General features: G+C 40.7%; 1 protein-coding gene across 1 annotated transcript in view; it reads right to left on the bottom strand.

The window, feature by feature from the left end:
- TMEM266 (transmembrane protein 266) overlaps positions 1–12,650 on the bottom strand; it is a 64,975-nt gene that overhangs the window by 4,050 nt on the left and 48,275 nt on the right. The window contains exon 11 of the mRNA XM_074837485.1: positions 3,188–3,238. Coding sequence (XP_074693586.1) covers positions 3,188–3,238 — 51 coding nt within the window. The remainder of the gene's footprint in view (positions 1–3,187; positions 3,239–12,650) is intronic.

Below are 12,650 nucleotides of genomic sequence, written 5' to 3' on the forward strand. Positions count from 1 at the left end.
TACATACTATATAAAATCCATAGGTATATATACACAGTCCCTCTCTCTCACACACACCCCCACCCCCCATTTTACAGACACCTGATCTTTATATATAGCTTTAGCTATATAGATATGGGAAATGCATGTGTGTATATATGAGCCCATTGTAATCATATATTATACCTACACATATACAGAAAATTTTTATATAGCTGTAAATACACACATCTATATACATTGCCATGTGTATAATGGGAATGAATATAGAGGGCTATACATCCATAAATAATACTCTGTGTGTGCACACATATTCTATACAATATACATGTGTATGTCTACAGAGTCTCACATGTTTTATATACACATTCATATATAGATAAATCTAAACAGATATGGGGGGGGTTAGGACCATGTATAACACAGTATACATATGCACACGCAGACATTTGATACATATACTATAGCATACATAGTCCCCCTTTAAATACATATAATGATCTGTCTTTAAGTAGACTACACACACTCACACACACATATACTTACCTTTAAATAAAGGTATTTCTCACTGTGTATATACACAGGCAATGTATATATAGGGATATACCTATATAATACCTTATACCTGTATTTGAGCACACATACACATCCATATTATATGTAATACCTATTACACATATAAAATTGTATGTATACACACACAGATACACCTTTTTATGTATCTCCATGTATATTATGGTGATGTATACAGAGCGATGTACAGCTATAAATAATACCATATACCTGTACCTATATATGTACACATGCACATACATATTATATAAAATACATAGGTATATATACACAGTCCCCCCATTTTATATATACCTAATCTTTATATATAGATTTAGCCATATAGATATGGGGAATGTGTATCTGCCCCGTATATATTACATAATGTATATATAATGCTTACCTTTATATACATGTGTATCTCTGTGTGTATACATGGTGAACGTATATATAGGGATATAAACTATCTGTGAACACATACACATATAAAATTGTCTGTATATACATACACAGACACATGGTCACTCACACCTTCCCCTCCTTTACATTTATCTTCTTAAACATACATACACCTATGTATAGAGTCAAACATCTGTATATATAGCCATGTATATAATGAGGATGTATATACAGAGATAGATATACATAAATAAAAATAACACTGTATACCTGTATGTGTATGCACACACATTTTTTATAGATACATATAACTTAACATGTGTATAGATACACAGTCTTTCTCACACATATATACAGAATTTAATACATATCTTTAAAAATTTATCCATATTTATAGAGAGAATGTCTGTGTGTGTAGGGAAGTTTCCCCATTTATAATACATTATACCTATATGTGTACACACATTTATTATATATAATACATGTATATGTATATATACACTCATGTATTTTCCAAAATATCATATATAAACTATGTATGTACATACACAGGCTCTCACATACCCACCCACATATATATATTTACACATATAAAAATATAAATACCTGTCTTGGTATCTGTCTGCATACACACACACACAAATAGCTTTTATGTGCTGTAGTATAGTCACACACCTTTTAATATAATTTTATATGTAGCAACATATCTATGTATATGCAATTATACACGCATCCCTTTATGTGTCTTTATACCTATGCACACATACAGACATATCATTACATATAAACATATATCTCCCCATCTATATGTGGATATAGATATAATACATTGTATTTACATATGCACATATACATATCTTTATATATATCCCTGTATATATACGGGGATATACACAAGACACTATACCTGTATATACACACATACTGACATTCATATTTTAAATAATACAGAATACATACAAAATATATATGTACCGACATTGTCACACACATCTCATATGCATGACAAAAATCAGAAGATACCTGTAATAAGCATATCTGTCTCCCCACGTATATCAACGTTGGGATGTATCTACAAGTATATACGTATATAATACAATCTACACATATATTTTTACAACCATAGACACATTTATCCTTATGTTACATATACATCCATATATGTGTGTGCATCTCCATGTGTGTATGTACATATGGGGATATAGATACATAGACACACCCCTACCCCTTTACATATATCTCTATATATTTTTATAGATTTTAATATATGTATTTAGATAAAATATCTGTGTATATACATGGACACTGCCTCACACACATCTTTGTATGTATATAAAAGTCATATACATATATAGGTATATGCACATTCACACATACCTCTATATGTATATAAATCTTTTCATATATATGGGGATGTATGTTTGGAGATACATATATGTACGTACATATACATACATTATACACATATATGTACAAACAAATTTTTACTTATGTCTGTATATGTATGTTTATCTGCATTTGTATATACATGGGATATACATATAGAATACATTACAGTTTTATATGCATATATACACACAATTTTATGTACACAATATGTATGTATATACACAGACACATCCCTATATAGATATACACACTTTTTTTTAATATAGCCATGAGATTGCATATACATAAGGGGGGGGTGTGTGCATACACCACCCCCTGCCCAGCCTGGCTTGCCCTGGCCTTTGCCTGTTCAGCCTCCTCCCGGCAAGGGCAGCCCTGGGCCAGGCAGCCCAGGCCACCGCCCCAGCCCTGCCCACGCACCAGGAGCCCTCGGTGCCAGGGGCCATCGGTCTGGAGCTGAGCCCGGGTGACAGCCTGTGCCTGCGGTTGAGGCCTTACACTGAACCTCTCCGAAAGGTCCCCAGCAGGCGCTGGGCTGAGCTCACCCCCCGCTCCTGCTCCCTGCAGTGACTTCACCCAGGCTGTTCATTCCCGGCTCCACCTGAACCGCTCTGCGGGCTGGGGCAGCCCAGCGCGGGGAACTCACCTCTCCCACGGCTCCAGCTATCACGAGCGCCTTCGGCAGGAGCAACCTTGGGGCCCTTCGACCTTTAGAGAATTAACTACTTTGGTACAGATTTCCACGGACCAAACCAAGAGGTGCCATGGCGGGTCTCATTTCGACACCACTGTTCAGTCTCACCTGGTTTACAGCACACAGTGCAATGCAAAAATACAGTTCACATTTACTTTTTCAAGCAGAACTTACCACTGCTAGGCTCATTGTAGTAACGACTGATGTAATTATTCATGTCATCCTCTGAAAGAAAAAAAAGGCAGCCATTAGAAGACCATTTATTTGATTGAAATTCCACCCTGTGACCGCCCAGGGCACCACTTTCTGTGTATTTTTAGGCCAGAAGACCAGGTGTGATTTGGTGACACACTACACCCCCCATCCACCCTGTGGCTGCAGCCAAAAGAGGGGTTACCATTCCTTGCGGTTCTTTAGGGCACCAGCCTGGGAATGAGGCACTCTGCATTCCGAAGAAAACGAGCTCCACGGTCAAGACAAGTGTAATGCTGGCCTTTCTCTGGGCAGCAGGGCCCTCCCCTCCTGCATATAGCACAAAGGTAAAGCTCGTGTTCGTCCTGACAGGCTGAGCCGAGGGCAGCAGCACAGACCTACTCGTGCTGTACAGTTACACCACCGAGTGAGCTCCTTCCACAGGGTTACCCTTCACTGCCATACCGCCTGTGACCCGAGCTGCCTTCTTGCTCACAGTAATGGTCACCGCCAAGCACCCTGCGCCCTACCAGGCTGCAGCCGTGCCCTGTTCTGCCAAGGAGTTCTCCAGGTAGGGGTACTGGGAGGGCAGGTTTCATTTCTCCTATAGGGACACTTCTATTCTCTTTCAATATTTTTTTTCATGTGGGCCCAATACTGCTTCTCATTTTCATTTGCAGTCCCCTCCTGAGACCTATGCTGTTGCCACGCTGAACAGCAACGACATAACCATTGCTCCTGAGCAGCTTCCCTGTGTTTCTGCACTCTCTCATTCCTTTTCATGTTTTTAACTTGTTCCTGTGGAAAGTAGTTGACTTAAAAAAAAAGCAGAAACAATATCCTGTATGTTTCCAGAAGAACAGCTAGAACTTCCCCTGTTCTGTCTTGGATGACATGGCCAATAAAAGCCACCCGAGTTTACCAAAACAAGTGGAAATGCCTCTCCAGCTCAGCACAAGTGCTGCTGTGGGAAACAAAAAAAGAGAGCCTGACAAGCCAGCTCTCTAGCAGTTGTAAATCCATGTAATTTTAATGTGTAAATCCCTACTTCTAGAATAATGCCTTCTTTGTTTCATTCAGAATGAATAGTGTTATTTTGTTGTATATTACATATACAAATGTAATATATAACATTACACTATCTGTTGGCTTAAAATACACTATAAAGATTTTTACAAGTCAGAGGTGTAGTACTACACTTGTAGTATGTACATGAGAGCTACATCTGAACTGCAATAATGGTAAAATAAAAACGAAGACCATAAAAGGGAAAGCAGCAGCTATACTACATGTACAGATTTTAGATGCTGCAGATGACAGTGGGATTTCCTGTGATCTTACAGAAAAGCAGAGCGTTTTACAGTCGCTGAAAAACAAAATAACGAATTCGTCCTGTTGCAGTTCTGAGCAGAACACAAATATTGCTGCTAAGAACACAGTATCAGCAGCCCAGGAAGAATTTCAAGCTTACAAGCAGCCTGACCTGCCCAATTTGCGGTGTAGCTGTGCTCTAAAAGCATTCTCTCTTTTAAGTGCTCTTTTTGATACCATGTCTCAGAAAACCATGCTCATCCCTTTGAGCCAGATTTCCTTCATCCCCCTGGGTCTCTGTGGCTACAGTCCTGCCTTTTCACAGCACACTGCGGTTTGCAGGTGAAAGAAACAGATGTTTTCTGGGGAACACTTTCTCCACACAACAAGACCCAAACCACCAAGCACTCTGTACCTGAAATAGCTGCACTCATAAGAAGGCAATCTAACCTGACACTGAAAGGCAACATGGTTGTTTTCCTGGTTTCATTGCATCTTAAAAGCTTTTTTGGCCCTTGTTGATCTTTAAATGCCTGCAGTCAGAGGTGTGCTTTGTGCTAATGTCTGAGTTTAAAAAAGAGGCCTCAGAGTAGCTCAAGGCAATGCTGCTGAATTAGGAATACATTGCAAGGCTTTTCCGCTATCTGCTACTAAAATACATTTCATTTCAATCATGCATAATTTATCTTCTGAATGCCACCAAACCTGCCAGCCCATATAGATACTGGTTCTTGTTCAGGCATGGAACCTTCAGCTACAGTCAGAAAAAGCCTGCATATCTGTACTTTCGCTAATGCACTTCCAGCATATTTAGCTTAGAGTCTAATTCTCAGCAGAGAAATGAGGAAAACAGAACTATGGTTTGGCCTGGACGAGGGCATGTTCTGCACGTGGGTCGCCCCTCCTGATCACCTAGCAAAAGCACGCAGCCACAGTCAGTGCAATGCCCGGGGGACTGGGGTACTCGCATTAATGTCTGCCCCAAATGCCAAGATGCTTTGCACTGAAGACAGAAAACAACTTGGAAAAGTTATCATCTGCTTTTCCTGTCTTATGGCAAGGCTCAGATCAAGCCTTCTTTAGGACTGCATACATTTACTGCCCTGGCCACCTGTCTGTCAACTCACAGAATGTGCCAGGGCACTGTTTTCAAACCGATCAGTTGCTTTCAAACCAGTTTAACAAAGAGATCTAGACTACTCTTTCTATCAGCCAAGGCCCGTGCCAAACACCTCAAAAGGAAACCCTGAAATGCACTCACATCCCTTTGAGCGGTGGGTGAGGAAAACCACTGATTGTCCTGGCTGTGTGTGTGACCGTGTGTGCACACCAGATTGGGAGAGCTGCCTACTTTAATGTTATGCTGCGATGGCCTTATTAATGTCATTGTTTTACATTGCTTATCTATCTATAAATAAAATATATATGTATAAATATGTATGTAAAATATAAAACACACACATATTTTTTACCTTGAATAGTTTCTTATGAATAAAACCAATAAAGAGTCATGGAATAACAACAGCAGAATAAATATTTCAACAACAGATGAAGTTTTGGAATCATTATATTAAAGCAAACTGTCAATTAACAAACTCATCTTAAGTCATATGGGAGTCTCAGCTACTTTGGGCATAAAAGGCTGTAAACAATTGCAGTTATCTCTCATTATATTCTACATTGCTGAAAGCAGGGAGTTCAAAAAAATGCCACAAATACACAACTGAAAGCAACTATTTGTGCATATAAAACATAAATAAAAAGTACAGTACTGCACATTACTGTAGAACCCTGCTTAAGTGCTTTATGGTGATTTAGAGTGAGATGAAGTCCCTACTGCTCAGTATGTGCAGTCAGATGGGATCAGGAGTACAACTACATTTGCAGCTGGTGGCCTGCAGGAAGTTTGTATGAGCAAGTAGGGGAGACCAGCTTTTACAAGAAGGGCAGATTGCTTATATTATTTGAATTCTACATAAGTGTTTTCTGCTGTCAGTGTATTTTAGTTTCAGCTCCAGAAAGGGAGTTTTCTTAAGAAATACTTCATTCTTCACAGTTTCCCCATTTTTTAAAAATTTCTTTTTTTTCTTATTTCTGACAGCTTAGAATTTTCAGGATCCAGAAGACTTAATTTTCCTCCTTTCCTAGAAATAAACCCATCTCTTCAAATACATAGCAAATGTTAGCTGCACTTCCCATTTCTAGAAGAGAAACTTTCAATTTAAAAGTCCTTAGCTATAATGATGCCCAAATGGTATTTACAGTAAATTAAGGAACTGGCAGTAAGTAGAAAGAAAAAGCATTTCCCTCTTATTTCCCCTGGAAATGGCAACCTCAGAAAAAGGTCTGTGGATGGTGATGGGGATCCTCTTGCTACATACACCAGGAGGAATCATAGAACCATTTGGGTTGGAAAAGACCTTTAAGATCATAGAGTCCAACCATAAACTTAACACTGCCAAGTCCACCAATAAACCATGTCCCCACGTACCACATGTAATGAATAAAAGCCTTCACGCCCAGGAAATGTGGTGACAAATCTGGTGACAAAGATCCAATAATTGTGAGTTGAAAAGGTAGAATAGGAAGAGTGAGGCAGCTCTTCCTCATGTGAAAAGCCATCCTAACCTGTGGTGAACAAGGATGGTTCTACAATCCTCCCTGGAAAGCGAGAGCGACGGGAAGCACTAAGATACGCAGCAGCACTGTAGAGGAATTTGGCTGAGAGAAGGTTTTGCTGGGCAGGAGAAGGAACAAGCAGAAACAGGCTGTTCTTTACGGTCCACAAGCATTATTTGCTCAAGTTAGTGTGGGGTGTGAATGACTGCCAAAACAGCATGACAAAACAAGACACCTGGAACTGCTTCACCTGCCAGTGGAAGATGGCAACCGTATAAGTGTAAGAGGTGAGGCACCAGAGTAACGTGGGACCACGAACAGACAGCAGGGCTGACTCCAACGTGATCAGGCCTTTTCACTAGACAGAAGGGAATGTCTGGTTGGGAAGGCTGCTCAGACTCCTACCTATCTCATGTAAAACCAAAACAGCCTTCCCTGACACTGCAACCAACCACTTCTGCAAGGCTGTAAGCACAGTAAAGTCAGATCAAGAAGAAGTAAATCCCATCTCTTAATCTGCTACCCAAATCTGTTACTGAAAAAACATGGTCAGGATCTGACAGCTACTGGATTTTGTCAGATGAAGGTTTTCAAATTATCTGCCTGTTTTTTTCCTGCAAGACTTAGAACACACACTAAAATGGTTCAGGGAGTAAACAACTATTTAGAGTACAGTCCCATATAATCTCATCTGACCCAAGAGACAATGTTGTAATCTCTCTCTCCTGGCCCTATAAAAACCTAATAAATTTGGTGAAACACATAAATGACATTCCAACCAAGGCAGCTCTCTCTTTTTAGTTCTATAATCCCTGCCTTCTCTCTCTCAAAGCTGAATTTTCTCAGCTGGAAGGTTATTTTTTCTGCTGTGTAACCTCCCACTGAGAATGTGAATCATCAGAGTAGAGTAATATCTTACCCTGACTTTCTTCCAGAAAGCAATCTTTACTAGGAGGTTTCTAAAGAAGCAGATCTTTTATCTCCATCACTGCTATCTGACACTGGCGTCTTCTCCTTAAAGTACCACTACCACTTAGAAGCATTTGGGAAAGAAAAGTAGCATAAAATACACTTTGCAGTAGAACCCACTAAGATACGCTTTAGTATGACGGTGTAGTGCAGTAAGAAAGGAAGACAGAATGTACATAAAAAAAGACATCTATAGGTGTTTCTGAAAGCAGCAACCTTCCTAGGGAGTTTTCCCCCTGCAGATTGCCATGCAATCTCTGGCAATCCAGATCTGTCTGACCGTGGCCATCTCAACTTCACCATCACCAAACTCTCAGCCAGACCTAACCTCCTCAGCAGTCCAAGCACAGCTCACTGCTCACTTGTGAATTCATTCATTAAGACATATGCATGCTCCCTAGGCTGTGCTGTACTGTCTAGTTCACCCTTCTGGTCTTGTGCAAGATGACCCGAGCAGAGTTTTTTCCCCTTTGCTTTGCTGGCCCTAGAAGGTCTCTCTCCCTTTCCCTCTAGCAACGTGGAAAGTTTGCGCCAACAGGAAACATGAACAGCCAGCTGGCACTTTCCAGGAGACTTCCCCTGCTTTTCGTATGAAGGCAGATTGCAACATGAGACCAAGCCGCAGCACTCACACGACTGTTCCATTCACACGGATATCCAGTCCCTGCAGAGGTTGGATGGATGCCTGAGCACGTGGATAATCCACCTAGAGAGGAACTGTCGAAATTAGCTTGCACAGATAAGAACAACAGATTCAGTCTGGTTTTTAAGTCAGAAATCAACCTGAGATGGAAGTCGTGCAGAAGGAAATCCTGGGATATGGAACAGGCTCCATTATCAGCAGATACTGCTAGGGCAGAAAAATCAGGACAGAAAACCAAAACACTTAACTGACAACAAATTGGGTGGCTTTGGCCCTCGCTTTAGCAGATCATGCTACAAGAGCAGTGTGTGCTGAGCTGAGCATGGCTCAGATGCAACACATCTGTGTGTCAGCATGCCTGGTGGCTTTGGGGATGGCCTTTGGCTTTGGAGGATGGCCTGGGGGACCTCTCAATGCTCCTTCCAATCTTGTTCTCTATGAATATGGATCAGCAGATCCACATCTGAGTTGGCTTGTTACAGTCAGTCTGAAGCAAACACAGAGGAACTTGGGTCTGTCTCTGCAAAATGACCACATTTGTTGAGTGTAGAAAAACAAAGGTCGACAAAGAATATGGCTACCAACAAAACAATAACTTCCTGGGTAAACATTAGGGAAAGAGAAGAATAATTGAAGCAAAAGGATTCAAGAACAAATTGTTACTGGCAACAAATAAATGTTGACTGAGAATTAGGAAAATAATTCCAATAATTTAGAAAAGTGAGATGCTGGAACAGTGTTATAATGGCAGCGGAGAGCAAAATACATCACTGCTGTCACATGGAGCACGATCTGTTTATGAAAGAGATTATTGTGAAAGGGGCTGCATGCTTGGACAGTGGAAAACGTTCCAGTTGTGTTCCTTTACCTGTCAGCAATGTCTTCACACTTCTTCACATTAATGATGGGAGACAACTTCAACCTCACACGCGTGACTGTATGCTCACCACCTCTGGAAGTGAAAAGTTTCTACTCCACCCATTTGGTGAATATGAAATTTAAGAGCCTAACTTCACTAACTACATACACATTGATGTAAGTGTTGCTTAAGGTTTAATTCCTTTGATTCCTGCCTGGATGATCAATGCACAGAGAACCACAAAGCCTGGAAGAGGCATCTACAGAGAAGCCAAATCCTCACTCTTCCACAGAGATACATGGAGCTTAACCAGGAAGCGGAGTGCACTTAAAATATAACCATTTCGTGGAGTAGGCTTCAAAGTAGATACATCTCAATGTTTGAAAATAACCTTAAACTACTTTTTATCTATTGTCCTACAGTAACGGGGCGTTCTTAGAGCACTAACAGATGATGATGAAAGAAACTGGCTTAGAGTTTAAGAGTGTTCCACCAGCTCAGACTACCTTGCAAGGAACAACTGACAAAATCCTTTCCAGTGCCCTGCTTTGCCTTCTCACAAAGCTAATGAATAATCTTAAGGGAAGCCCTCTGAAGCTCCAGAATTTTTCACATTCCCTTCCCAATATCCCACTTTTCTCACAAAACAGTGGGTACCTCTGGGGAGAGCAAGCTTTACTTTTCTCCAAGCACGATAAATTGCAGCAGTCCCTCAAAGCAAAAGACTTACTGTCAACCCCATAAAAATGGAAATTTGACTCAGAACAGCTAAAATAAGTTTTCTCCAATGTGAAGTAACAGAGCTAGGATCCGGTTGTTGCTCAAAGGAATAGAAAGGTGGCATATTAATCTTAAAACTATGGCAGTACTGTAGAATTTCAAAAACTGAAATGATATATGCAGGAAAATGAGGAATTTCCACTAGGGACACTAATTCATATATTATGGGAGAGATTAAAGAATAATAAATTTTGGAAGGAAGTATTAATGGCTATATGGGACACTGTGAACCTGGCATTCCCTGAAGCCTGGAACTTTGTATACCAAACACTAAAAATGATTTGTGCAGGAGCAGAAAACATTAGATGTTATTCTGACCGTGAGCAGTTATATACTGTACAAAGTAAGAACTCAGTAAGGGAAAAAACTTCCTTTATAGAGACGAACAGATAGGATAATATTTGCCATTACGTCAAATGGTAACCATCTCCGAGAAGAAGAAAGGAGATGACAGCACTTAGGCTATTTCCCTTGCTCTTAGAAGAAAGGCTGACCACAATGGTCCCGAAAATCATTAGCGATGCTGCTGTGCATTCACATGCAACAGCTTTCACCCTAAGCTCTTTACAAACCGAGGCAGAGAAGGTAAGTAAAGCGCTCACAGTGCAGCAAATGTCACAGTTTTGCCCTGTGTTTACGGCTCCTGAGTCCTGCCCTTCTCTTGAGTCCATCATCTTTCCTGGTGTGGATAATGGTGCCCTTTGACTTGCATGCTGAAACCTGTGTTTTAGCCTGCATGTTTGTCTGCTTTGGAGATCAATTTTTTGGCAAGACAAATAAAACCTCAGTTCCAAACAAGTTAAAGTTTAAAAATTTCCTGCTTCTTAGTCAAATTAATTAGAAAATACCATATAGCCATACATGGTCCACAGAGTTATTCCTACAGTGTTAGGAGGTCTCTTGGTAAACTGCTCTGGGGAGGATAGATGCATGTGAGGCAGCAACCAGCTCATTATTCAGAATTAGCACAGGACCAACCAGGCCACAAACAGTTTACAGCTGTACAGCCTCAAGAAGTGGTCCTTCAAGAAGAGGCATGAAATATTAGCTGGAGAGTTACAGGACACTTTCAGAGCCCACTGACCATCTGCCTAGAGCTCTTGCCTCTCCCAGTCTTGTACTACCAATTAAGGCACCACTTCAGATACAAAAAGAAAGAGATCTGCAGAAAGAAAAGCTAGGTGAAAACATGTACTGAAAGCTACCAGATCAGCCAGCACATACAATACTCTCCTGGTGCAGGCCACAGTGTGTGTCTCTACACAAATTCCCTGAGATGCTGCATGTACCATGTGATGCTGGGCTTACCTGACTTACTTTACTGAAGGCTGTAGTAAATGGTTGCAGAAAATCCAGTGTAAATACAAGAGTACAAGCTTACGGCTTCCCCTGAGGAGCTTTAACTTATGCACTATCCCATAAAACTCCCAGGTAGGGAAATGAGTAAAAAGTCTCAGTGCTTTCTTATTCCATAACCCCTTCGTGGTAAAGTATTCTGCACTCAATGTTTCCATTGTTCAATATAGATGGGGGAAATAAGATTAGCTTGAGATGGAATATCCCAATTTTTTGTGCAGTATGTTCTCTAGCCAACTCAAGCTTGCTGGTTTGGCAGAATTTGGGGCTCTCCAAAGACAGTGACTTTTTGACGGCTGACAAAGTTAAGTTTGGCACAAGCACATGCATTCCATGCCATACCCTACCCTCAGCTGTTATATGTAGCTATATAGCTAATGTTATATATAATGTTATATAGCTAATGTTCTGCCAGAGCATAAGAGAACAGCTCATCAGAGCCTGTTTTGCCTAACAGCTGAACTGCGGCGTTGAACTGTAGCTTTTATTTTAACAGTATTAGCAACCTGGTCCCTTATTTCTCTTCCAACTAGTCAGTGTAATAGGCAACTGCAGATATTTTTCAAAGGTCACAAATGCCATGTGGCACACAGAATGATTAATTGCAGTCATCACCCTGGAATCTTTAAGGAGGAAAAAATACAGCTTAGAGAAAATGGGTGCAAAGCAATTCCTAATGTGGTCTGACACAGAGTATAACTTGCAAAACATAACCCTTGACCCAAAAGTCAGGAGCTAAAACACTGGTGGCTTACAGTTCCAGGCAGAGCAAGTGGTGGGGAAAGCCCTGAAGATAGCACAGCCAGTGTAACCACAGCACATGAGAAGCAGGAGAATACAGAAATGACCTACAGGAAACATCTCAATCGTCTGTGCTGTGCAGAGCCATGTCTCAGGAGTGTATTTAT

The sequence above is a fragment of the Strix aluco genome, chromosome 12 (assembly GCF_031877795.1).
Source record: "Strix aluco isolate bStrAlu1 chromosome 12, bStrAlu1.hap1, whole genome shotgun sequence".
Lineage (NCBI taxonomy): Eukaryota > Metazoa > Chordata > Aves > Strigiformes > Strigidae > Strix > Strix aluco.